We start from the raw sequence: 23992 nt of genomic DNA, 5'->3' as shown, positions 1-23992 counted from the left end.
GCCACTTGGGCGTAGACACTATGAGGTGTGTACAGCAGGCCACCCAACCGACACATCAGGTCCGGCTTGAATGAGGGCCAGCTCTGGCTCCAGAGTGGCTGTCCTGAGCTGGGAAGCACCTTTTTGTCATCCCCAAGCATTGTACCTTCCTACCAGATACACATCCAATTACAGGTGGTGAACCCCACATCTCTGAGGTCAAGTGAGGCTGAGTGACCCGAGATCCCACAATCCCATGCTCCCGGGGCCCAGACCTCACCCCGACACACCCAACGTGTCAGAGAAGCCTAAGAATACACACCGAGTCATACGCACTATGCTGTTTATTGTCACGTTACCCGTGGGACAGGGACGGGATAGGGAGGGGAGCCTCCAGGCAGAGAGGTGGAAGGAGCGGGGAGGTGGGAACCCTGCCCTTCCTCCAGGCTGGTAAAGGTGGGGACTCGGCCACCAGCAGGACTCCCTTATTTTTTTTTTTTTTTTTTTTTTTTTTGCGGTATGCGGGCCTCTCACTGTTGTGGCCTCTCCCGTTGCGGAGCACAGACTCCGGACGCGCAGGCCTAGCGGCCATGGCTCACGGGCTTAGTTGCTCCGCGGCATGTGGGATCTTCCCGGACCGGGGCACGAACCCGTGTCTCCTGCATCGGCAGGCGGATTCTCAACCACTGCGCCACCAGGGAAGCCCAGGACTCCCTTAGATGCAAGCACAGTGCTGCGTGAGCAGGTTGGCCACCATCTCATACTTAAAAGAGTAACCTCCATCCGAGGTGGTGCGGACACGTAGGGGCCTCATGGTCCCTGGGAGAGCAGCGCAGCAGGGCTGGGCCCGTGGCACCAACGAGAGGGGCTGGACAGGGGCGGGGGGTGCCCCGGGGACTGGCAGGGACAGGTCCGGTGGGGTGGACGGCCCACAGCCCCCATGACAATAGTGGAAGATGAAACTGGGAGGGTGCACGATCCACCGTTCCCAGCCCAGCTCCTGGAAGGAGATGTTGAGGGCCGCTCTGTGGCAGCTGGCATGCGCAGCGGGTTCCTCTGGAGGCCTCTGCAGCAGGCGCAGCGCGGCGGGAGACCAAGGCCAGGGCAGCGGGGGCGTGGAGCGGCGGGCTCTCTCCCCTCCGCTGGGCGGCCTGGCCCGAGTGTGGGCCACCAGGAAGGGGGTGGCCTCGGGCCGCGCTGAGCAGGAACAGAGAGGACAGTGCAGGAGGAGCACCAGGATGGGATGGGTCAGCAGAGGGAAGGCAGAGGCGGCCAGGTGCAGCACAGCCCAGCGAGGGGGTGCCTGGCCCAGTGACATGGGCACAGCTGTGGGACCCCCGGATGACAGTGCCAGGAGGCCTAGCAGGGGCCCAGAGCTGTTGGCGGCTGCTGTCTCCTGCCTGTCCAGCCCCGTGTGGAACCACAGCTGGGCCGACGTCACCTGGCGGCTGCGCGTGTGCTGGGATGGCCGGAACACGTATGTAAAGAGGCCCTCCTTGGCCTCCTGGGCCAGCTCTCCGGCAGCTGGCTCGTCCCCGAGGCTGGCACCTGCAGGAGGCAGAGGGAAGGGAGAGAGCAGCCTTGAGTGGCAGGGCCCGGGACCCTCCTCCTCAGCGGGAGGGATGTGGCTGTCACTCATGAGCTTGCCAAGCGCTCTACCGAGTGTTTTGCCAGATGCGGGACTCTCCCCAGTCTCGGGGGGAACTGACAGAGGCTCCCCGTTCGTTATCTCATCATTAAAGGATTACAAAAATGCCAGACATTGCCAACTTCTCTCTGAAGTGGTTTTACCAATTAATATTCCCATCAGCGATGTGTAAGAGGCCCTGCACTTTCTCCCCTCACCAACACTAGAATTGACGGTTATAGTTAAATTTTTGTTCATCTGATACTATGAAATGGTATCTTGAATGCTGCGTACACGAGCACTTGTTATATTACTCTTTATGTCTTTTTATGTGTCAGAAATACTGCGTGAGAAAGTCTTTAAAATAATTCCACCTTAAAAAGGCAGGTTAACACCAAGAAGAAGGAGGAGAAGGAGGAGTGGGGAAGAGAAAGGATGTGACTCAGAATAAGAACAGTGCTTTCTAAGAAAATGCAATTGGCATCCTTACCCTGACAGGTATATAGATAGAACCAAACGATCATGAACCAGCATGAGTTGAAGAACTGGCAACTGGGGCTGTACTGTTATGTGGGTTATCTCAACATAAACCTCACAATTGATCCATTTTGCAGGTAAGATAACTGAGGGTTAGAAAGGTGAACTGTCATTTAACTACTAAGTAGCCAGGCTGGGATTCTGCCTGATCCCATAGCCACACTCACTGTGCTGTACGGGGCCTGAAGTGCAGGGAGGCAAGGGGTCCTCTCTGAGAGCCAGAGTGGGCCAGATTACAAGAAAGTTTAGCCAGAGGAGGGCTTCACTCATTGAGTCAGTGCAACATGGGGAGATGAGGAGAGAACTCAAGAGAAGGTAGACTAGTTTCCCAACTAATCTTTCTCCTGCATCCCTGATATCTTCTCAAGTCTCAGCTACTTGGGGCTAAAGAAACAGTGTTTGGAGCAAGGAACAAAAGCAAAGATAGAAGGAAAGATGGCAAGAAGGGGCCCATGCCCAGATATCTCTGTCCCTAGAGACCCTTGGCCTCCCAGACGACCACCTCCCAAATGCCTCCTGTGAACCGTGCATGCTAGATACACCATCTCACTTAATCCTGAGAGGTAGTCATTATTGCCCTTTTTACAGATGAGGAGACAGAGGCTCAGGAAGATTCAGTAGCTGGTCCATTACTGCAAGGCCAGTTGAGTCTTAGGTCTGGGACTCAAACGCAGACCTGCCTGGCTCCCAAGCCCCTGAAGTACCACACTGTTTATCAAAGTCAAGGTGCCAGCTCCCCACCCTCGTTACCTGTAGCCGGGAAAAGGATGGCCTGGGAGACATCCGCTTCCTCGGGCTCAGAGCCCCTGTGCATGAAGCCCCTCACAGCATGTCTTCGGGGCAGACGCCTGACTCCAGGATTCCCACCTTCCCCAGTCACTGCGGGGGCTCCCAAGGCATCCAGGAACAGGGCCCTCACCTTGGCCAGGACGAGTTCCCGGTCCAGCTCCGGCCCATGGCAGCCATGCCCACCCCGTGGGGCCAGCAGCAAGAGGAGCAGCTGAGGCCACATAGCTCACCTGGCCCTGCCAACGGTGAACCCACACCCTGCTCCGTGCCCCTTCTGCCAGGGTCTGCCCAGGGCCTCCCCACTCTGCCCTCCCCATCCCACCACCCGCCCTCTTCTACCCTTCTCACCCGTCTTCCCCAGCCCTTCCCACGCCCCGCAGTCCAGTTGCCCCTGCCCATGGCATTGAGACCTCCTATCTCTGACGTAGATGTCTGTGGCCCTGAGCCTTATCTCCCACTCCCGCCTGGAATGTGGGGGAGGGGCTGGCGAGGGCTTTCACCCCAAGCGACCTGACCCACACGTACAACCCCTCCCTGCTACACACACACACACACACACACACACACACACACACACACACACAGTCACAACCCAGCACCCAGCGCAGAGGTGACACCAGGTGGGACAGGAGCCTGGAAGCTGGGGTCTGCCAGCTCCTAAAAGCGTTCCTTGTCAGGGAGACAGAGTGCGCCAGCCCCTCAGAGCTTCTGGGGCCCCTTTCCACCACGCAGCTGCTGGACCAGTCCTGCGGGGAAGGGCTGGGGCGGGGGCTGGAACTGGGGCTAGGGCAGGGGGCAGGTGGTCCCGCCTGCTCTAAACTTGGCCTGGAGGAGCCAGTCTGGGCTCTCGTCCTCCAGCTGTGTCATCAGAGAATATTTTGGGGATTGGCAGCTGCAGGCGCCTCTGCCACTCAGGCCCAAGCCTGGCGGGCGGCTGGGGACCTGGCGGCTGGAGGTGGGAGGGAGGAGGGGAAAGAGGCCCTGGCTGTGGGAGGGGGCTGGGAAGACTGGCTCTCCGGAGCAGGAAGCCAGGCCGCAGGCAGGGGAGGCTGAGGGGCCCCTCGCTGGGGAGGCAAACAGGAAGGCCTGCCCCCTGAGCCCTGGGCCCCGGCCCGGGAATCGCCGCCGCCAGAGCCGCAGCTCCGGGCCGAGGGTAAGGAGGCGAGCCGGGAGCGGGCGGCCAGGGGAAAGCTCCGCGGGTCCCGGCGCCCGGTCTCCAGACGCGGCCCGCCTCCTGGGCTCGCGCCGCCGCGATGAAGGCGGGCTCGGGGGACCAGGGGAGCCCCCCGTGCTTCCTGCGCTTCCCGCGGCCCGTGCGGGTGGTAAGTGGCGCCGAGGCCGAGCTCAAGTGTGTGGTGCTGGGGGAGCCGCCGCCCATTGTCGTGTGGGAGAAGGGCGGGCAGCAGCTGGCGGCCTCGGAGCGCCTGAGCTTCCCGGCGGACGGCGCCGAGCACGGCCTGCTGCTGAGCGGCGCGCTGCCCACCGACGCGGGGGTCTACGTGTGCCGCGCCCGCAATGCGGCCGGAGAGGCCTACGCGGCGGCCGCCGTCACCGTGCTGGAGCCGCCGGCCCCCGAGCGCGAGCCCCAGCCTGCCGAACGCCCGCGACTGCCTCCCGGGGCCGGGGAGGGCACCCCGGTGTTCCTGACGGGGCCCCGGTCCCAGTGGGTGCTGCGGGGGGCGGAGGTGGTGCTGGAGTGCCAGGTGGGGGGCCTCCCCGCGCCAACGCTGTACTGGGAGAAGGACGGGATGGCGCTGGACGAAGTGTGGGACAGTAGCCACTTCTCCCTCGAACCTGGCCGCGCCGAGGGTCGCCCGGGCGCGAGCCTGGCGCTGCGCATCCTGGCGGCGCGGCTGCCCGACTCCGGCGTCTACGTGTGCCACGCCCGCAACGCGCACGGCCACGCGCGGGCCGGCGCACTGCTGCAGGTGCAGCAGCCCCCCGAGAGCCCGCCCGAGGACCCGGACGAGGCCCCCAACCCCGTGGTAGAGCCGCTCAAGTGCGCGCCCAAGACCTTCTGGGTGAACGAGGGCAAGCACGCCAAGTTCCGCTGCTACGTGATGGGCAAGCCCGAGCCCGAGATCGAATGGCACTGGGAGGGCCACGCGCTGCTCCCTGACCGCCGCCGCCTCATGTACCGCGACCGCGACGGCGGCTTCGTGCTCAAGGTGCTCTACTGCCAGGCCAAGGATCGCGGGCTCTACGTGTGTGCCGCGCGCAACTCGGCGGGCCAGACGCTCAGTGCCGTGCAGCTGCATGTCAAAGGTACCGCGGCGCCCCCGGGCGGCCGGGGCCCTGGGAGGGGCCTCCAGCGCCCTACCAGACCCTCCTAACTCCAGCCCCACTCAGTGCCCAGAAGACGGTGGGGGGTAAGGGAGGCTGAGTATTAAAATGCCATTTCCCGCCCACCTCCCATCCCCCGGGGATTCGGCTTTAGTAGGTCTGAAGGGTACCTACTCCAGGAACTTCTTAGCAAGCTCCCCAAATGATTCTGAGGCAGATGGTGGAAAACCACTCTTAGATAAAGGGCTTTAAGGAATGATTCACGTACAGACCCAGAGGGACCTACAACTACTGTAGTTCATTGTTTTTCAACCTCTATGTTATTTCACCAACCTGTCCCCAGATGGAAACCCCATCTGGGGCCCCAATATATAAGACAGATAAAAGGATCATTTTGTGGGTGTAAACTTCTAAATCCAAATTTTGTAACATGTACTTATAAAGTCAATCAGTGAGAACGAGGGGTTTATTTTATTGAATATACACATTTTAACCATACATAGCTGGGTCTAGTCTGTGAGCCCGATGGGGAAGGCCTAGCTGCAGGTGTCACATTGAGAAACTCCTGATTTGCACCAAAGGGAGAAAACTTGAGGGAGAAAAAAAATGCCCCGCAATTTTTGACTATTCTTTCATTAGACTGCTCTCAGGTTTGCAAGAAGAAGAAGGTGAAGGAGAGGAAATTTATATATCAAAGTTGAGTCCCCAACAGTATTTAATAAATGCTTACATTGCTCATAAATAGAAAATTCAGGGAGGGAAAACACCCCAAACTCACACTGGAAGTTAAAGCTCTCCATAATAAGAGTTCATCACAACTCATGACATTATACCTTCACTAGTTGTTACCCAACTTTTTCCCTCAGAGGAAAAAAAGTTGGCAAATATCCTGAGCCCTGCCTGGCACGCCGTCAAGCATGTGGCACCTGTGCCACAGTGGTGGCCTCTTGGGTACAGTTTGATGTGCACAAACTGGCCGGGCAGGGCTCTAACCCCCTGAGGAGAGAAAAGCCCAACATGATGGCAGAACTTCCCAGAGCCGCATGACAAGACAGACGTGCTTCCCCAGCAGCCAAAGTGAACCCTCTGGCCGTTTCCATTGTCCTGCGTTCTTTTTGTAAAATGCAGTTTTGAAAGTGGTTAAAGTACTTTCAAAATGAAATTCAACTCAAACCTTTGCAGAATTGTGTGTAGTGCCTGTGAAGAGCCCCAGGGAACAATTTGAAAATCACTGATGTGGTCCTAGCCCTTCCATCCCTTTTTCCACTTTACGAGTAAAGAAACTGAGACCCAGGATCATGAAAATGGCCTTGGTCAAGGTGATGTGGCTAGCGAGTGTCAGGGTCAGATGAGAATATGGGTCCCCTGACTTCCATTCTGGGGGTTTCTCTGATTCCACAATGCCAGCTGGCTCTGGGAGAAGAGCAAACGGCTGGAGCTAGTGTGGGTTTAGGAAGTAGATGATGGGAGGAGAGTCTTTCTCCTGGTCAGGCCCTCTCCAGAGCCTTCTCTGGTCTCTCCCTTCTTCACAGAGCCTCGCCTCCGCTTCACGAGGCCCCTACAGGACGTGGAGGGCCGGGAGCATGGGATTGTGGTGCTGGAGTGTAAAGTCCCCAACTCCCGCATTCCCACGGCCTGGTTCCGCGAGGACCAGCGGCTGCTGCCCTGCCGCAAGTACGAGCAGATCGAGGAGGGCACGGTCCGGCGCCTCATCATCCACAGGCTGAAGGCAGATGATGACGGAGTTTACCTGTGCGAGATGCGCGGCCGGGTGCGCACCGTGGCCAACGTGACAGTCAAAGGTCGGCTGGCCAGTGGGAGGAGGCCGACACCGAGGCAGGCAGATGCCCAGACCCCGGGCTGACGGACTCCCATCCGTGTCTCAGGGCCCATCCTGAAGCGGCTGCCCCGGAAGCTCGATGTTTTTGAGGGAGAGAACGCGGTGCTGCTGGTGGAGACCCGCGAGGCTGGGGTGGAAGGGCGCTGGAGTCGAGATGGGGAGGACCTGCCGGCCACCTGCCAGAGCAGCTCCGGCCACATGCATGCCCTGGTCCTTCCAGGGGTCACCCGAGAAGATGCTGGCGAGGTCACCTTCAGCCTGGGCGATTCCCGTACCACCACTCTGCTCAGAGTCAAATGTGAGGGCCTGAAAACCCCTAGGCAGCCACCTCAAGGGCTGGACAGGAGGGTCAGGGCTGGAAGGTGATCAGATGCCACAGTCTGGGTTGGCAAAGTGGACTTAAGGTCAGAGGGCTGTGGGAGGCTGGAGCAGGGCTCGGACGCAAACCCTGCCTTTGTCTCAGGCATCAAGCACAATCCCCCGGGACCCCCAGTGTTGGCAGAAATGTTCAAAGGCCACAAGAATACGGTCCTGCTGACCTGGAAGCCTCCCGAGCCAGCTCCCGAGACCCCCTTCATCTACCGGCTGGAACGGCAGGAGGTGGGCTCAGAAGACTGGATCCAGTGTTTCAGCATTGAGAAAGCTGGGGCCGTGGAGGTGCCGGGAGACTGTGTGCCCGCCGAGGGCGACTACCGCTTCCGCGTCTGCACCGTCAGCGAACACGGCCGCAGCTCCCATGTCGTGTTCCACGGATCTGCTCACCTCGGTGAGTCGGTCCTGCCAGCCCAGGCTGACAACCGCTGTGCCCCAAGTCACACCCTCCCCATCACCTTCCTCCCTTCCCTGGCCCTCAGTCCCTGTCCTGTTATATGCCTTCTACCTGCCAGTCTCTGCCCTCTGCCACCCCGCTGTTTCTGATGGCCGAACTCTGTCCCATCTCAGTGCCCACAGCTCGCCTGGTGGCCGGTCTGGATGACGTGCAGGTATATGACGGGGAAGATGCCGTCTTCTCCCTCGATCTCTCCACCATCATCCAGGGCACCTGGTTCCTTAATGGGGAAGAGCTCAAGAGTAATGAGCCCGAGGGCCAGGTGGAGCCTGGGGCCCTGCGGTACCGGCTGGAGCAGAAGGGCCTGCAGCACAGACTCATCCTGCAAGCTGTCAAGCACCAGGACAGCGGGGCCCTGGTTGGCTTCAGCTGCCCAGGTGTGCAGGACTCGGCTGCCCTCACCATCCAAGGTTCGTGCAGGTGGGGACCAGGGTGGGCAGATAGGGTCAAGACACACAAGTCCCATTAGCAGCATGAGGCAGATGCTATTGCTGCTTCTCACATCTGGGCCAGGAGAGTAAGCATCCGTGGGGAGCTAGCTCAGGTAGAGGGCTCAGTGATCCAGAAGTTCAGTTTCAACTCATGCGCACCGTATAGGGGACCCCCTGGTTATCTTCACCAGCCTCATACCCAAATTCTCTGGGACACTTTGTGGTTTGCAGGATTCTGTCATGTTTGTCATCTCAGAGACACAGACCTTGGCTCTCAGTCCCTGACTGCTTCCTGCCCTATCACATAATGGCTAACACTATGGGAGCAACTTTCTGTGTGCCAGGCACAACCCAAAATCGCTTTATATATATTAATTAGCACGATCCTCTCAACAGCCCTACAGGATGGGTTCTTTTGTCATTCCATTTTACAAATGGGGAAACTGAGGCACAGGGAAGTTCAGTGACTTGCCCAAAGTCCCAAAGCTAATGAGTACTGGTGCTGGATTATGAACCCAGGCGGTCTGGCTTCAGAATCACACTCTGCCACCTGGGAAAAAGGGAAGGAGAGGGAATGAGGCCTCCCTGAGGATGACAGATCTTGGTAGGGGTCTGAAAGTGCAGAGAACCTGCTGGCATTTGCCATTGCACCATTGCTGGAGTTTGTATGGCCAATCAAGGAATTCCTCAGTGCCCAAGTGCACGGCCTTGAGGTGGTTACCTGCCAGCATCCTAGGAGGAGGACAAAGTGAGAAATAACCAGCAACCAGAGCAGCGTTTCTAAAATGCAACCCAGGTTCACCAACATCAGAGTCATCTGGAGGCTGGCTTATAATGCAGATTTCCGGGCCCCTGCATGCTTGCGGGGAGGGGCCTAAGAATCTGCGTTTTCAGCAGGCTTCCTGGGAATTCTTATGCACACTAAAACCACTGCTCTTAAGAGTTGGTGCGAGGGCTTCCCTGGTGGCGCAGTGGTTGAGAGTCCGCCTGCCGATGCAGGGACGCGGGTTCGTGCCCCGATCCGGGAGGATCCCACGTGTCGCGGGGCGGCTGGGTCTGTGAGCCGTGGCCACTGAGCCTGCGCGTCCGGAGCCTGTGCTCCGCAGCGGGAGAGGCCAAAAGAGTTGCTGTGTAAGCCTAAAATTTTTTTTTTTTTTTTTTTTTTGGCCACGGCATTCGGGATTTTAGTTCCCCGACCAGGGACTGAACCCATGCCCCCTGCATTGGGAGCACAGAGTCTTAACCACTGGACCACCAGGGAAGTCCCAGCCCAAAACTAATTTTTTTTTTTTTTTTTGCGGTACGCGGGCCTCTCACTGTTGTGGCCTCTCCCGTTGCGGAGCACAGGCTCCAGACGCGCAGGCTCAGCGGCCACGGCTCACGGGCCCAGCCGCTCCACGGCACGTGGGATCCTCCCGGACTGGGACACAAACCCGCGTTCCCCTGCATTGGCAGGTGGACTCTCAACCACTGGGCCACCAGGGAAGCCCCCAAAACTAATTTTTAAAACCAACAAATGCATTGATGGCAATCATCCAGCCTGATGTGCCCACCCCCCTACCCTGAGCACATACCCTGGAGTGGGGTGTTTATTGGGGTAGCAGAGCACAACTAGGGTGCCGCACGTGACCACACCTCTCCCCAAGCAGAGAGCCCGGTGCACATCCTGAGCCCCCAGGACAAGGTGTCGTTGACCTTCACAACCTCGGAGCGGGTGGTACTGACCTGTGAGCTCTCCCGGGTGGACTTCCCAGCGAGCTGGTACAAGGACGGGCAGAAGGTAGAGGAGAGCGAGTCGCTGGTGGTGAAGATGGATGGACGCAGACACTGCCTGATCATGCCGGAGGCCCAGGTCCAGGACAGTGGCGAGTTTGAGTGCAGAACGGAAGGGGTCTCAGCCTTCTTCAGCGTCTCCATCCAAGGTCAGGGACCGTGGCGGCCTGGGCTCCCCCCAGCTGAGGCTGACCCTGGGGGCTGTGCGAGCCCTGCCCCCCTGGTCTGCCTGCTTGGGGGTCCCTCCCGAGGGGGCAAGGGGACATGTTTGCAGACCACACTGCCCATGCACCACCCTCCAGCACACTTGGCCCCCGTGTACCCTCTGCTGGCGGGAAAGCGGGGGGGGGGGGCCTTGATTCAATTAAGGGAAGGGAGGTGAGAACTAACATTTGTCAGGCACCTACTAGCGAGTCCTATGCTGTGTACTGCAGAGGTACGCTTGCATTCAGCGTTCACGACTACGTGAGGGGCGGTGTATCGCCATTCACAGATGAAGCAGCTGAGGTTTAGAGAGGTTATGCGGCTTGCTCACCGTCACACAGCAGCAAATACCCTAGCTGGGTTCATGCCCAGGACTGCTTATTCCACTGCCCCAGGCGGCCAGGGTCAAAAGGAAGTTTCAGGTGCAGTGGTCCAGAGGCTCTCAGAAGCCAGTACACGTCTGGCTGCTTCAGAACCACCCTGGAAGCCATAAGTGCCTGGGCTCCCCCAGGCCTCCAGAGCCAGCATATCCAGGACAGAGCCGGGAGATCCACTCTGGGAGAACAACTCCAGAACCACTGATCCAGCTCCATCGTCTCACTTTGAGTGGCCCCATTGCCAGAAGGTCCTCTGGCCCCTGCCTGAATGTACCCAGCGACCGGGAACTTGCTCCCTGTAGGGAGCGCTGCCCCACCGTATCACCACTAAATTGTTCCCACCTCTTCCCCGTCCTGCGATCAGCCCTCCGGGGGCTTCCTTGAAAAAGCAAGTATACGGCCCTGATGTGACCTGCGACAGTGACCTCCTCTCAGCCTAGACAAAGCCCTCTGTGCCCCCAGCCAACCCCCTCTTCCCCCTCTGGGAATTCACAGAGCACTGCAGTGCCATGTGATCTGTCACACCTCACCCGCCACGCCCTTAGTAGTCCGTGTCATCGCCCCAGAGCACCCCGCCCCAGCCAAGCAGCCAGTGTGCACTCATGTCTCCTGTTTTGGGGTGTCTGCGTGACCCCCATCTCTGCTCCCCCCAGACCCCCCCGTGCACATCCTGGATCCCCGGGAGCACGTGTTTGTGCATGCCATAACCTCCGAGTGCGTCATGCTGACCTGTGAGGTGGACCGGGAGGACGCCCCTGTGCAGTGGTTCAAGGACGGGCAGGAGGTGGAAGAGAATGACTTCGTGGTGCTGGAGAACGAGGGGCCCCATCACCGCCTCGTGCTGCCCGCCGCCCAGCCTCCAGACGGGGGCGAGTTCCAGTGCGTCGCTGGGGACGAGCGTGCCTACTTCACCGTGACCATCACAGGTGGGGCTCCAGGCAGTCCACAGGAGGGGGACGGTGTGCCTTGCCCCTGCCTGGGCAGCTGGTATGCTCCTGGGCCACTGTCCCCAGCCCCTGCTTCCCTTCCCCTGGCTTTCTCCCCAACCCATGCTCTACACCCTGAGGTTCAGCCACCCGCAGAAAATGCATTATCATAAACACACCAGTCACAGCTACATCAGTCAAAGGAAAGCCTGCCTTCTCTGTTCTGAAGATCCTCCAAGGGGAGCTTTAGGGGCGGCAGTTCTACCACGGGGCAGGGTCTAGGGTGGGTGCGCCCAGGCACTAGAGGGGTCAGAAGGTCTGAGGCCTGCAGGAGAGCCCAGCTCCATCTGGGCACCCGACCCTCCTCTCCCCAGTCCTACCCTTCGTATTGTCCCTGTCCCAGCCCAGAGAAGGTAGAGAGTTTCTACAGCCGAGGCTGACACCACAGTCCCCACCGTGTCACCGTGCCCCAACTGTGAGTGACTGTCCGAGCCGCTGTGAGCCATGGTCCGAGGGAAGACCCTCTTCTTCAACACACAGCCCACCTTCCGGGAGTAGGGAACAGGCGTGGATCAGGTGGGACAGCCAGGCACCTCGGCCCCAGCCCCTGACGCCCGGCCACAGCTGTCCCTGTCCTCCAGATGTCTCCTCGTGGATCGTGTACCCCAGCGGCAAGGTGTACGTGGCAGCTGTGCGCCTGGAGCGTGTGGTGCTGACCTGCGAGCTATGCCGGCCCTGGGCCGAGGTGCGCTGGACCAAAGATGGCGAAGAGGTGGTGGAGAGTCCCGCGCTGCTCCTGCAGAAGGAGGACACCGTCCGCCGCCTGGTGCTGCCCGCCGTCCAGCTGGAGGACTCGGGCGAGTACTTGTGTGAAATCGATGACGAGTCTGCCTCTTTCACCGTCACAGTCACAGGTGTGGGCCCACCCCAGCTGCCCGCGGTCACCAGAGCACAGTCCTGAGCCCTTGCGGGAGCTGGCCACATAGCCCCTAGCTAGCATGTGGGGGAGGGGGGAGGGGGGGCTGCGGGTGCATGGACCGGGGGGCCCTGCCCGGAAGACCCCAGGGTCCGTGTTCGAATAAGCAGGCTCCTCCCTGGCGCCCAAGGCCAGGAATAGCTATCCTCCACCGGCTCATTTACTGAGCGCTTTCTGTGTGTCAGGCACTGGGCCAGGTGCTGCAGGTCACTGGTGCATATTGCAGACATGGTCCCTGCTCCCAGCTGCCAGAGAGCTGGGGAGGCAGCCGTTAACCAGGGGTCGCAAACGGGCAGTCCCTAGGGCCCCATACAGCCCACAGATATGTTTTGTTTGGCCTGCAGAGTCTTACCAAAGTCAGGACAGTTCAAATAACAACCCGGAGTTATGCGTCCTCTTGAAAAAGCCGAAGACCCGGCGCCTCTGGTCCCGCCTCCCCCCTTGGCGACGAACAGCTGGCGCTGAGTAGCAGCTGCCCCTGTAACACGGGGCCCACATTCCTCTGTCCCACCCTGCCCGCTGTTCCTTTTTGCTCCCCCCAGACCACTTCAGCCACTGACCTGACCTTACCTGGCCCCTCTGGGCATTTGAGTTTGCGACCCCTGTGTTTAACCAATAAACACGCAAATAAATGTACAGTGACACCTCGTGACAAGTGCTGTGAGGGATGAGGGCTCAGGAGAGCAGAGCTGGAGGTCAGGGAGGGCCTCGGGGAAAGTCGGTCGCCATGCCACCCGGGGTGGGCTCCGGACACGCAGCAGCTCACAGACGCGCACGCGCACGTCCCTGTGGGAGTGCACAGACTGGCAGGAGAGCCGGACACGTTAGAGGGTCTCAGAGTGAGGCTTGCCGGGTGTCGTGACAGGGTGCAGTGGGTACCCAGAGCTGGGGGCTGCTGACCTGGTTGGCAGGCAGGAAGTGCCTTCAAAGTGGCCATTTGGAGCGGCGGCTGAGTTAGCTAAGTGGGGGTCAGGGTTTGGGCTGAAGGTGGGGGGAGAATGTTCACATCGGGAAAGCACAGGATGACTATGGAAGTGACGGTTCAGTGCCAGAGACTTTGGGACCGCAGCCCACGGCGCCAGTCCCAGTGTGTGTGTGTGAGGGGGATGGGGAGTGTGGGACCCAGGCAGCTCTGGGTGGCACAGAAGAACCCACTGGCTGCACTGGAGCGACCATCCTGATGCTGGTATCATCTGGTTACCCTGACCTGCCCTAGAAACAATGCTTCAGCCTAGGCTTGAGCTACTTAGGGCCCCCTAACTCCCTGCACCCCAGATGCTGCAGCCTGAAACACACAGGTCACAAAGCCGAAGAGGTCTTTCTGCACCTATTCTGTCCCGTAGTGAATCCCTTCAACCTCGCCCGCCCCAACCCCCGGCCAGACATAATGGCCGCAGACACACACGTTCCAGCTCGTAACTGGCCTCCCCTCAAAACACCAGATTCTTCATAAGAAGCTCACACAACACACCTTGTGTGGACCAGAAGAATCAAGTCTGATGCCAAGCGGAGGGCCCCAGCTGTTCAGGCACCCCAGCCCCATGGCTGCACCCCAGTCTCACTCCACTGCCTCCATCACCTCCCCCACCACTCAGGCAGCAGCACTCTGCAATCTGCTGGTGCTGCTGGGCCTCAGAGAACCAGCCTGCATCCTGTAGACTCTTAGAATAAGCCCAGTTAGGGAGGAGGCGGAGGCAAGGGCCGAGTGTGCACTGGTGGGCACATCTGCCAGTACACACCTCTGCCAAGACCTAGACCAGGAGGCTAGCAGTTCCCCAGCCCAGCCACAAGGGGGCCAAATGCTAAAGGAACACGAAAGTGTCCTGGAGACTTGATTCTGGGAGACCTCCAAGGTACGTGAAAGCATGGGCAGCCCCGGGCTCAGTGCACTGGTCACCACCAATATTGACATGGCTCCTTTCTGTGAAAGACTGACCACTCCAGAGCAGCTGGAGATGAACTCCTGGAAACAGCATTTAATATCCCTGGGGAAATCTTAGGTGTTGACAACTTATGCACAGATGCAAAATTCATTACTGAGTTTCCTGCAAGCCTTGGCTTGGAGTCCTTACTCCAAGACTCTGCTTGCAGAGTCTGACCCTCCCTTTATCAGATGGTAGTTCTTCCTCCTGCCCTCGAGTAGGTAGAGGCAGCTGTGACCATAAGGAAGTTGCTTAATCACACCATGCCTCAGTTGCCTCATCTGGGAAATGGGTATAAAATAATACCTACTCCTTAGGATTGCTACGAGGGTGTAAAGTGCTTATGACTGTTCCTGGAACTCTAGCAAGCTGTATATAAGTACTTGCTATTACAAATCCACCATCCCTTATCCACAATTCTGAAATTAAAAAAAAAAAAAAAAAAAAAAACGCTCAAAATCAAAAGGCCTTTTGTAAGTTTGGTATTAAAAGTCATTTCAGTAAAACCTGAACTTAACTCCGTGAAGCTATTTGTACTTTTTAATTAGCCTGCTTAGGGTGAATCTGTCTATATGTTACACTGCAGAAATGTTCATGTGATTGATTATGGGGGGACCACAGTGGGGGCTGAGGGCGGTAGGTGATGTATGATAAACGCACCGTTTCTGGAATCGGAAGCATTGTGGATTCCGTAGCACTTCTGGCCCCAGGGATTTCAGAGAACAGATTTTGGACCTATTATTATCCTTATTACTCTTATGATTATGGGTGACCGGGACGTCATGCTGCCAGATGGCTCCGGGGAGGCTGACGGTGAGTTTGTGACAGGCTGTGGTTGTCCCCACTCTGCAGAACCCCCGGTGCGCATCATATACCCCCGGGACGAGGTGACCTTGGTCGCCGTGAGCTTGGAGTGTGTGGTGCTGATGTGTGAGCTGTCGCGGGAGGACGCCCCCGTGCGCTGGTACAAGGATGGGCTGGAGGTGGAGGAGAGCGAGGCCCTGGTGCTGGAGAGTGATGGGCCCCACCGCCGCCTAGTGCTACCTGCTGCCCAGCCCGAGGACGGGGGCGAGTTCGTGTGCGACGCTGGAGACGACTCAGCCTTCTTCACTGTCACCGTCACAGGTGGGCAGTCTCTGGGACACCCTGGGGAGGAAAAGAGGCAGGAGGCTGAGGGACAGACACCCACCCCTCCCAGTTCTTGCACCTCCAGGGTCCCTGACCGCTGCACACGGCTCTCCCCTCGTCCGGCCTTCCCCCTCCCCCAGCCTCCTCATTCTCAGCCATTGGAGAGCCCTGACTTGCCCAGATCATACCAGGACAATGACCAGAGACCTGGTGGAGAGAGCCCAGCAATCAGGAGCACTCATGCATTCACTTATTCAACAAATACTGATGTGCTCAGCACTGTTCTGGATGCTGAGGGATACAGTAGTGAACCAAGGAGAGAAAACCTGTCTTTATGGAGCTTGCCTTCTCGTGAGAGTGGACAGACAGCAAATAAGGAAAATAGATGGTTTTTCAGGTGGTGATCGGAGGCAGAGAGGCAAAGGGGATAGGAGGTGCGGGTGGGGTAGGGAGGGCTGTGCATGGGGTCGGATAGATGTGGCTGTGAGTGCGGGTCTACCTCTTTTTTTCCCATGTGGCCTAGAGCAAGTCAGCTCTCTATAAAGAGGCTTCAGGTCCTCATCTATAAAGGAAAGCCAACAATAGGGAGTGTCAGGAGTAGCTGAGAAAAGAGCTGCAGCGCGCTTAGCGCAACACCTGGCCCACAGCGAGTGCCCGCGGATTGCAGGCGGCACCGTTCCCAAGAGCTGCACTGCAAAAGGGCTGGGAATCTAGTGGGGAGGCAGGTAGAGGCCTGCTGGCCGAGCGCCCTCTCCCCTCTCTCTACCCACCCACCAGCCACTCCAGAGAGGATTGTGCATCCGGCGGCCCGCTCCCTGGACCTGCAGTTTGGGGCTCTAGGGCGCGTGGAGCTGCACTGCGAGGTGGCCCCGGCTGGGTCCCAGGTGCGCTGGTACAAGGATGGGCTGGAGGTGGAAGCATCAGATGCCCTGCGGCTGGATGCCAAGGGGCCCACCCGCACCCTGACCCTGCCCCACGCCCAGCCTGAGGACGCCGGGGAGTATGTGTGTGAGACTCGTGATGAAGCCGTCACCTTCAACGTCAGCCTGGCTGGTGGGTGCCCCCGGTCAGCCAGCGTGCGGGAGGTGGGGAGCATCACCGAGCTGATACCTCTCCTCTCTGTCCAGAGCCCCCAGTCCAGTTCCTTGCCCCAGAGGCAGCCCCCAGCCCACTCTGCGTGGCCCCCGGGGAGCCGCTGGTGCTGAGCTGTGAACTGTCCCGGGCTGGAGCCCTGGTCTTCTGGAGCCACAATGGGAGGCCGGTGCAGGAGGGTGATGGCCTGGAGCTGCAAGCCGAGGGCCCCCGCCGTGTCCTCTGCATCCGGGCTGCAGACCCGGTCCACGCAGGCCTCTACACCTGCCAGTCAGGGGCAGCCCCGGGGGCCCCCAGCCTCAGCTTCACCGTCCAAGTGGCTGGTGAGTATAGCCCGGGCAGGAAGCCTGAGAGTCGCACCCCGAAACCCATGAGTCTCCCGCTTCTCTAGCACACCTGGCCCACCCCCAGCCCCACCGCTCTCGGTCCCTTTCCCCGTCTTGCCTCGCCCTGCCCTCCTCCCAACCCATGAGCCACGCTCTCCTGGTGACCCCCGGCTCTGAGCCCACAGAGCCCCCTGTGCGGGTGGTGGACCCCGAGGCAGCCCAGACGAGGGTTCGCAGCACCCCAGGCGGGGACCTGGAGCTGGCGGTGCACCTCTCCGGGCCGGGGGGCCCTGTGCGCTGGTACAAGGACGGAGAGCGCCTGGCGAGCCAGGGGCGGGTGCAGCTGGAGCAGGACGGGGCGAGGCAGGTGCTACGGGTGCAGGGGGCCCGGAGCAGGGACGCTGGGGAGTACCTGTGCGACACGCCCCAGGACAGCCGCATCTTCCTCGTCAGCGTGGAAGGTAACAGTGCACCCCTCACGCCCCAAGGGCCACATGCCCGAACCACTCTGGGTCCCCGTGCCCCGACCCCACCTCGCTGCCCCTGGCTCCAACCCATGCATGCATGACTATTCCTGGGATGAGGGCTCAGGGCCCCCTTTTCCAGAAACCCTCAAATAATAGGAGCGGCACGGACCAGTGGTTAAAAGCAGGGCTCTGGAGTCAGAGCCGCGCCCACCAGGTTCCAATCTGGCTTCTGCTTCCCGGTAGTTGCGTGACACTGGCAACTTGCTTAAACTCTCTGAGCCCCAGCTCCAAAGTGGAGGGATAGTGCTTGTCCTATAGGGCTGTTGTGACAGTTAAATGGGATAAATTGGGTCCATAGTAAATGACCTACTATTACTAGGGAGTCAGAGAGGTGGGTGCCAGGCCAGCATTGGGTGGAGGTGGCTAGGAGTAGCAGGGCGTTGACATCTTGTCCTTTGAAACACCTCATGGCTGACACACAGTAGGTCCTCAGGAAGGTTCTGTTCAATAACTGGAGGATGAGGGCCTGTTACTGGAGATGAGGGGATGAAAAGGGGACGAGGATGAGGGAGGCGGAAAGACCCAGCCCACCTCACTGCCTGACCCCACCCCCCAGAACCACCGCCGGTGAAGCTGGTCTCAGAGCTGACACCACTCACTGTCCACGAGGGTGACGATGCCACGTTCCGGTGTGAAGTCTCCCCACCAGACGCCGACGTCACTTGGCTGCACAATGGGACCATTGTCACCCCAGGGCCCCAGCTAGAGATGGCCCAGAATGGGTCAAGCCGCATATTGACCGTGCGAGGCTGCCAGCTCGAGGACGCGGGGGCCGTGACCGCCCAAGCGGGGGGCACGTCCACAAGTGCCTGGCTCCATGTTCGAGGTTTGGTCCCGACGGAGACACGATAGTCTTGTTCCTGAACCTATCCCCCCAGCCCCGGCCATAACAGGGGACAGATCCCTGAGAGGGAGCAGGGGGTCAGCCCACCAGGCTCCATGGCCCCCTCTCTCTTTCTCCCCAGAGACGGAGCTGCTGTTCCTGCGGCGGCTGCAGGACGTGCGGGCAGAGGAAGGCCAGGACGTGTGCCTCGAAGTAGAGACAGGCCGAGTGGGTGCGGCAGGGGCCGTGCGCTGGGTGCGAGGTGGGGCACCCCTACCACCCGACTCCCGCCTGTCCACGGCCCAGGACGGCCACGTCTACCGCCTCTTCATCCACGGCGTCATACTGGCCGACCAGGGCACCTACGGCTGCGAGAGCCACCACGATCGCACCCTGGCCAGGCTCAGCGTGAAGCGTGAGTGCCCCGTCCTCTCCTAACACATCGCCCGCCCTGTGGCACAGTCTCTCCTGGCTGGCCCAGGGCCCCTCAGACCCCCACCAAAGTGCCCCTCGCCACAAGGCAAGTCAGCCCTGGCTGACCTCCAGGAGCGTGACCTGAAGCAGCCTGCCCAAAGCAAAACTCTTCTTTTTCTAATGTTTTCTATTTACCTTAGAAGTCCGTGTGGATTTTGCATTCCATTTCGTATGTCCAAGCTGGCTTTGCTATAAACGTAAATATTATACTCCAGAAAGACTTGGCGTGTTTATCCTTCAGTCACCTGCCCCAGGATACATGGGCCCAGCTGAGAAGCAGGGATAGTTGGCAAACAGCACCCACACCCCCAAGATGGAGCCCTCTATTAACTGTGTGACCTCATGCAAATTACTTAACCTCTCTGAGCCAAGTTTTCTTCAAAAAGGGTCTTTGGGAACATTGATTGGGATAATATGAGAAATACCCACAGAGAGCTTGGTAAATGGTTGTTGGTGATGTGTGTTCTCTTCTAATTTATTTCATTCATTTAATCACAATAAACCCATGTCTCAATACTATTAACCTTGTATAGCTGGGGAAACTGAGGCCCAGAGAGGTCAAGCAACTTGCCAAAGGTTACACAGCACACAAACTATGTGGCAGCGTCCAGTCCTGGTGTGTCTGACTTCAGATTCTGTGCTTCCTCCAGTGTCACAGCACGCCTCACCCAAACTCCCCCTAACCACACATCACCCCCTTCGTGTATCTCCTCTCCTAACCCTAGTAAGCCGCTCTCTCCACCCAAGTCTGAATGGCTCTGCACCCTGGTTCTGAACTTTGTTCTATAGGGCCTTACGAGGAGGTTGGGTGTTAGGGGTGGTGCAGGCAGAGCCAAGGTGCGTGTGTGGCGGGCGGGGGTTGGGGGGGAGGGGCCGAAAGCCCCGCCCAGATTTGGAGCCCTCATCCTCCCTCTTCCCCCATCTCCTCCCACTAGCAAGGCAGCTAAGGGTGCTGCGGCCTCTGGAGGATGTGACCGTCATCGAGGGGGGCAGCGCCACCTTCCAGCTGGAGCTGTCCCAGGAGGATGTGACCGGGGAGTGGGCCCGGGGTGGAGTCCGACTGCAGCCGGGGACCATGTGCCAAATTCATGCAGAGGGCCACGCTCACTGCCTGGTACTCAGTGGCCTAGGCCTGGCCGACTCGGGCTGCATCTCCTTCACTGCGGATGCCCTGCGCTGTGCAGCCAGACTCACTGTGAGAGGTGCGGCCTCTGGAACCGCTGCCTGCCTGCTGACTGCTCTGGGTGTGATTCTACTGACCCCATTACCTGTGTGGCCCCCACTGACCCTGTCCCAGTGTGGCCCTCACTGACCTCCCTGCCAGAGTTTGACTCCCCTGACCTTTTGGCCATGTGTGGCCCCAGTGAGTGCCCTGCCTGAGTGTGTCTCCACCAACCCTCCTGTCCCAATGGACCACTGACTGTGCTGCTGTGAGGTGCTTGTGCCGGTGTGGTGTCTGTCTGCCTGACCATGGCCCTGCTGGCCACTCTGTGGGCCCACTGACCACACCTGCCTGCTGCAGCCCCTCTGCCTGTCTTGAGTGTGGTGCCCCTCTCACCACCCAAGTCCCACCAACCCACTGACTATGCCAAAGGGTGACTCCATTGGCAACTCTACTTCAGGGTCCCCCATTTTTGCTTGCAGCCCTGGTGTGTTCCCCACCGACCACATCTGCTCTAGGGTCCCCCCATTGCTCCTGTGAACCCATGGTGTCCCCCACTGGCCAGTGTCTCCTGTCCATTCCAGCCAGTGTGGCCCCCACCGACCATGCTTGCCTATGGGTGACTCCACTGGCATCTCTGCTCCAGTTTCCCCTATGCCCCTCTAGCCCCAGCATGTCCCCCCCACTGACCACCTTAAATGTGACCGACCCCCAGCGGGCCATTCCTACCCTGTTGACCCCTCTGATACCGCTGTGTCCCCCACTGACCAGCATCCCCTTTGGACCACTTTGTCCCAGCATGCCCCCCGCTCAGTGGTGGCCTCTGTTGATCACCTTGTCTAAATGTGCCCACCAGTGACCCCTTGTGCCCAATGTGTCTGCCTTCTCCCACTCCCAGAGGCCCCAGTGACCATTGTGCGGGGGCCACAGGACCTAGAAGTGACCGAGGGTGACACAGCTACTTTCGAGTGTGAACTTTCCCAGGCCTTGGCTGATGTCACCTGGGAGAAGGTCAGAGCCCAGCCCCAGCCCAGCCTACCTCGGCATCATAACAGCAATAACAACCCCCAACAGAAATAACTAATACTCACTGAGCCATGCTCCTGGCACTGTGCTAAGATTTACTCTACATTTAATCCTCTAAACTTACAGTAGCCCTATAAGGCAGGTCTTATTATCTCCACGTTATGTATAAGGAGACTGATGATGCGCCGCGGGGTGAAGTATTGCCCAGGGGCAGACGTAGACGTATTTGAATCCAGGTTTCCTGATTCCAGAATCCACACGCATGGCTGGTATGAGCAGTACATGACTCTAGGCTTCCCGCGCCTGTGGCTCCCTTCTCAGCCCTAACGTCCCCAAAGGGTGACACCTTCCCAATGAGACTCCTGGCGAGGTCCCGGAAGGCGCGGCACGGCCCTGCTCCACAGCATAAACGTGCCTCAAAACTGCTTGGCATAAACAGAGGGCGCGGCCGCCTACGAGGAGGGCAGGGGCCGTCTGTGCCCAGACGAGCTTTCACCGCGACCCTATGAAACTCCCGCCCCCAGGACGGGAAGCCGCTCACTCCCAGCCCTCGGCTCAGACTCCAGGCCCTCGGCACCCGCCGCCTTCTCCAGCTGCGACGCTGCGGTCCCTTGGACGCCGGGACCTACAGCTGCGTGGTGGGGATGGCCCGAGCCGGGCCCGTCCACCTGGTGGTGCGCGGTGGGTACCGGGCGCTGCCTGGGCGGGGCACTGCTGTGGGTTGCGGGGCTGCGGACCGGACTTGCCCCGGGGTTCTGCTCTGGGGCGTCTAAGGAGGGGGGTGGGGGCGTGGGCGGGGCAGGGTACCGCCCCCTCCGCTCCGCTCCGCCCACCTCACGGCCCCGGCTCCGCCCCAGAGCGCAAGGTGTCTGTCCTCTCCGAGCTTCGGTCGGTGAGCGCCCGCGAAGGCGACGGCGCCACGTTCGAGTGCACCGTGTCGGAGGTCGAGACCACCGGGAGCTGGGAGCTCGGAGGCCGCCCTCTGAGACCCGGAGGCCGCGTCCGCATCCGACAGGAAGGTCTGACCGACTTTCTACCCGCTCTGGCCCCTCGCTGCCCCGCCCTACCAGGATAAGTCCCACCTCCTGGTCAAATGGGCCCCGCCCCACGGCCCAAGGAGAAGCCTCTAGATCTCTCCCCGGCCCCCAGCTCTGAGCCCTCGGTCCTGGACCTCCCCTCTTACCCCTCGGCATCTCAATTCCGCCCCGCCCAGCGCACATTTACCGCGTCCGAACCGACCCGGGTACCTACTCTGGCCCCACCCTCATCCTCGAACCCTCCCCAGAGGCGGCTCCGGCCTCGCTAGCGCCCCCTTCACCCCCAGGGAAGAAACACATTCTGGTGCTGAACGAGCTGCGCGCGGAGGACTCTGGTGAGGTCCGCTTCCAGGCGGGAACCGCCCAGTCCGTGGCTCAGCTGGAGGTGGAGGGTAAGCAACTGGGGCATGGACGACCTGGAGTGAACACTGTCTTCCCCTGGAACTGGCAAGCTGGCGGCTGGTCCGAGGAACCCTACCTTCCCCACCCCTTCCTCCCGGGGCTCTCGGGGGGCGGATCACAGAGAGCAGTGTATTTCCTGGGGAGCAGGAGACTTTGGGTTGAGGGTAGAGAGAAACGGGGTGGTGGCATAGAGAGAGGTCTAAGACCAGGAATGGAGGCCACAGCGGGAGGGAAGATGCGTCTCTCCTCCTGGGGCCCTGCGTGTCCCTATTAACCTAAGCCCTTGTCCTCCACCCCCAGCATTGCCTCTCCAGATATGCCGCCGCCCCCCTCGCGAGAAGACAGTTCTGGTCGGCCGCCGCCGGGCGGTGCTGGAGGTGACTGTGTCCCGCTCGGGGGGCCAAGTGTGCTGATTGCGGGAGGGGGTCGCGCTGTGCCCGGGAGACAAGTACGAGCTGCGCAGTCATGGCCACACCCACAGCCTGGTCATCCATGACGTACGACCTGAGGACCAGGGCACCTACTGCTGCCAGGCCGGGCAGGACAGCGCCCACACACGGCTGCTGGTAGAGGGTGAGTAAAGCCGATGGAGCAGAGGTCAGAAAGGCAGGCCGGCTGGCCGGGGGTCTCCTAGGAGCTGGTGGGCTGAGACACACCTCCTGCAGGTTTTCCAAGACTTGGGACGGCAAGCTGGTTCTGAGATGTGTTGGAGGTGGGGAATGGGGAGGCGGGAGATCACAGCCGGGGCTGCGGAGAGGAGGGAGCCCCGTGTTCTCAACAGGAACCACTTGGTTCAGGGCAGCTGTTTCCACCTTTCTACACCCCTTCCTGTCCGAGCTTCTCCTTACTTCCTCCTGCCTCTGGACCATGTTCGCCTCTCCTGAATGCCCCATTTGTACCCAAGTTCCTCTCCTTCCCACCTACCAGCCCCTGGTCTGTGCCCCCCCGCCTGTCCCTCACCCTCTCCTGCTCTCTGCCCAGCTGGCTTCTACCCATCAGCAAGCTGCACTCCGCCTGGGCAGAGGGTTTCTGCTCGTCCCATTTCTTTCCTCTTCCACTTAGGAGGTGCCCCCCGCTCCACCTGAACTCCTGTGTTCCCTTCAGGTGCCTACCTTCCCCACCTCTGACTGGCCACGCTCACTTTCCTGCCCCCACAGACAGCCCTGACAGAGGCCTAGAAAGGGTGGTTCAGAGGGTGAGGGCCCAGCTCTTCCTGTGTGGGTGCCCCGGCTCTGCCAGGGGAGAGGAGTGTGGTGCCCGCTGTCTCCCTAGCCCCACTCGCGGTCATTCCTCCGCAGGTAGCTAGGAGGACCGAACCAGGCCAGGCGGGTGCCCTCGGACAGCTTGGAAGGCGCACGCCCTTACCCTGGGAAGGGGTGGGGAGGGAGGGGAACCTGAGGTGTTGGGAGACAATAAAAGTGGTACAGCCCCTTTCCTGGCTCTCTGTGTGACGTGGGAGGGCAGAACTTGCCTGGAGCCCCTGTGTAGTGAGTGACACAGGG

The 23992-nt window shown here is 59.9% G+C and overlaps 2 protein-coding genes across 6 annotated transcripts; one reads left to right on the top strand and one right to left on the bottom strand.

Moving 5' to 3' along the window:
- Window positions 1–494: 494 nt before the first annotated feature.
- INHA (inhibin subunit alpha) lies at window positions 495–3202 on the bottom strand. Its single transcript, XM_059055203.2, has 2 exons — window positions 2894–3202; window positions 495–1527 (listed from the first exon to the last, which is right to left on the bottom strand). Exons 1-2 carry the CDS (start codon window positions 3153–3155, stop codon window positions 695–697), a joined length of 1095 nt encoding a protein of 364 aa, XP_058911186.1. The 5' UTR covers window positions 3156–3202; the 3' UTR covers window positions 495–694.
- An 839-nt stretch (window positions 3203–4041) lies between these two features.
- On the top strand, window positions 4042–23876 carry OBSL1 (obscurin like cytoskeletal adaptor 1). Of its 5 annotated transcripts, XR_010839220.1 has the most exons (22): window positions 4103–5197; window positions 6748–7017; window positions 7102–7353; window positions 7519–7821; window positions 7998–8294; window positions 9965–10237; window positions 11323–11595; window positions 12237–12509; window positions 15346–15618; window positions 16399–16674; window positions 16749–17036; window positions 17225–17500; window positions 18123–18392; window positions 18532–18804; window positions 19799–20065; window positions 20924–21036; window positions 21576–21732; window positions 21909–22070; window positions 22376–22480; window positions 22791–22867; window positions 22972–23063; window positions 23789–23876. XR_010839220.1 is itself a non-coding variant. In XM_059055169.2 (20 exons), exons 1-20 carry the CDS (start codon window positions 4186–4188, stop codon window positions 22901–22903), a joined length of 5526 nt encoding a protein of 1841 aa, XP_058911152.1. In that variant the 5' UTR covers window positions 4103–4185; the 3' UTR covers window positions 22904–22988. The 5 variants fall into 5 exon arrangements, 4 of the variants coding, with proteins under 4 accessions (XP_058911162.1, XP_058911152.1, XP_058911160.1 ...); XM_059055169.2 differs by lacking the exon at window positions 23789–23876 and having other exon boundaries at window positions 22791–22988; XM_059055177.2 differs by lacking the exons at window positions 19799–20065; window positions 20924–21036; window positions 21576–21732; ... (3 more) ...; window positions 22972–23063; window positions 23789–23876 and having other exon boundaries at window positions 18532–19081.
- The last annotated feature ends 116 nt before the right edge of the window (window positions 23877–23992 follow it).

The sequence above is a fragment of the Kogia breviceps genome, chromosome 2 (assembly GCF_026419965.1).
Source record: "Kogia breviceps isolate mKogBre1 chromosome 2, mKogBre1 haplotype 1, whole genome shotgun sequence".
Lineage (NCBI taxonomy): Eukaryota > Metazoa > Chordata > Mammalia > Artiodactyla > Physeteridae > Kogia > Kogia breviceps.
This window is presented reverse-complemented; position numbering and strand designations above follow the sequence as displayed.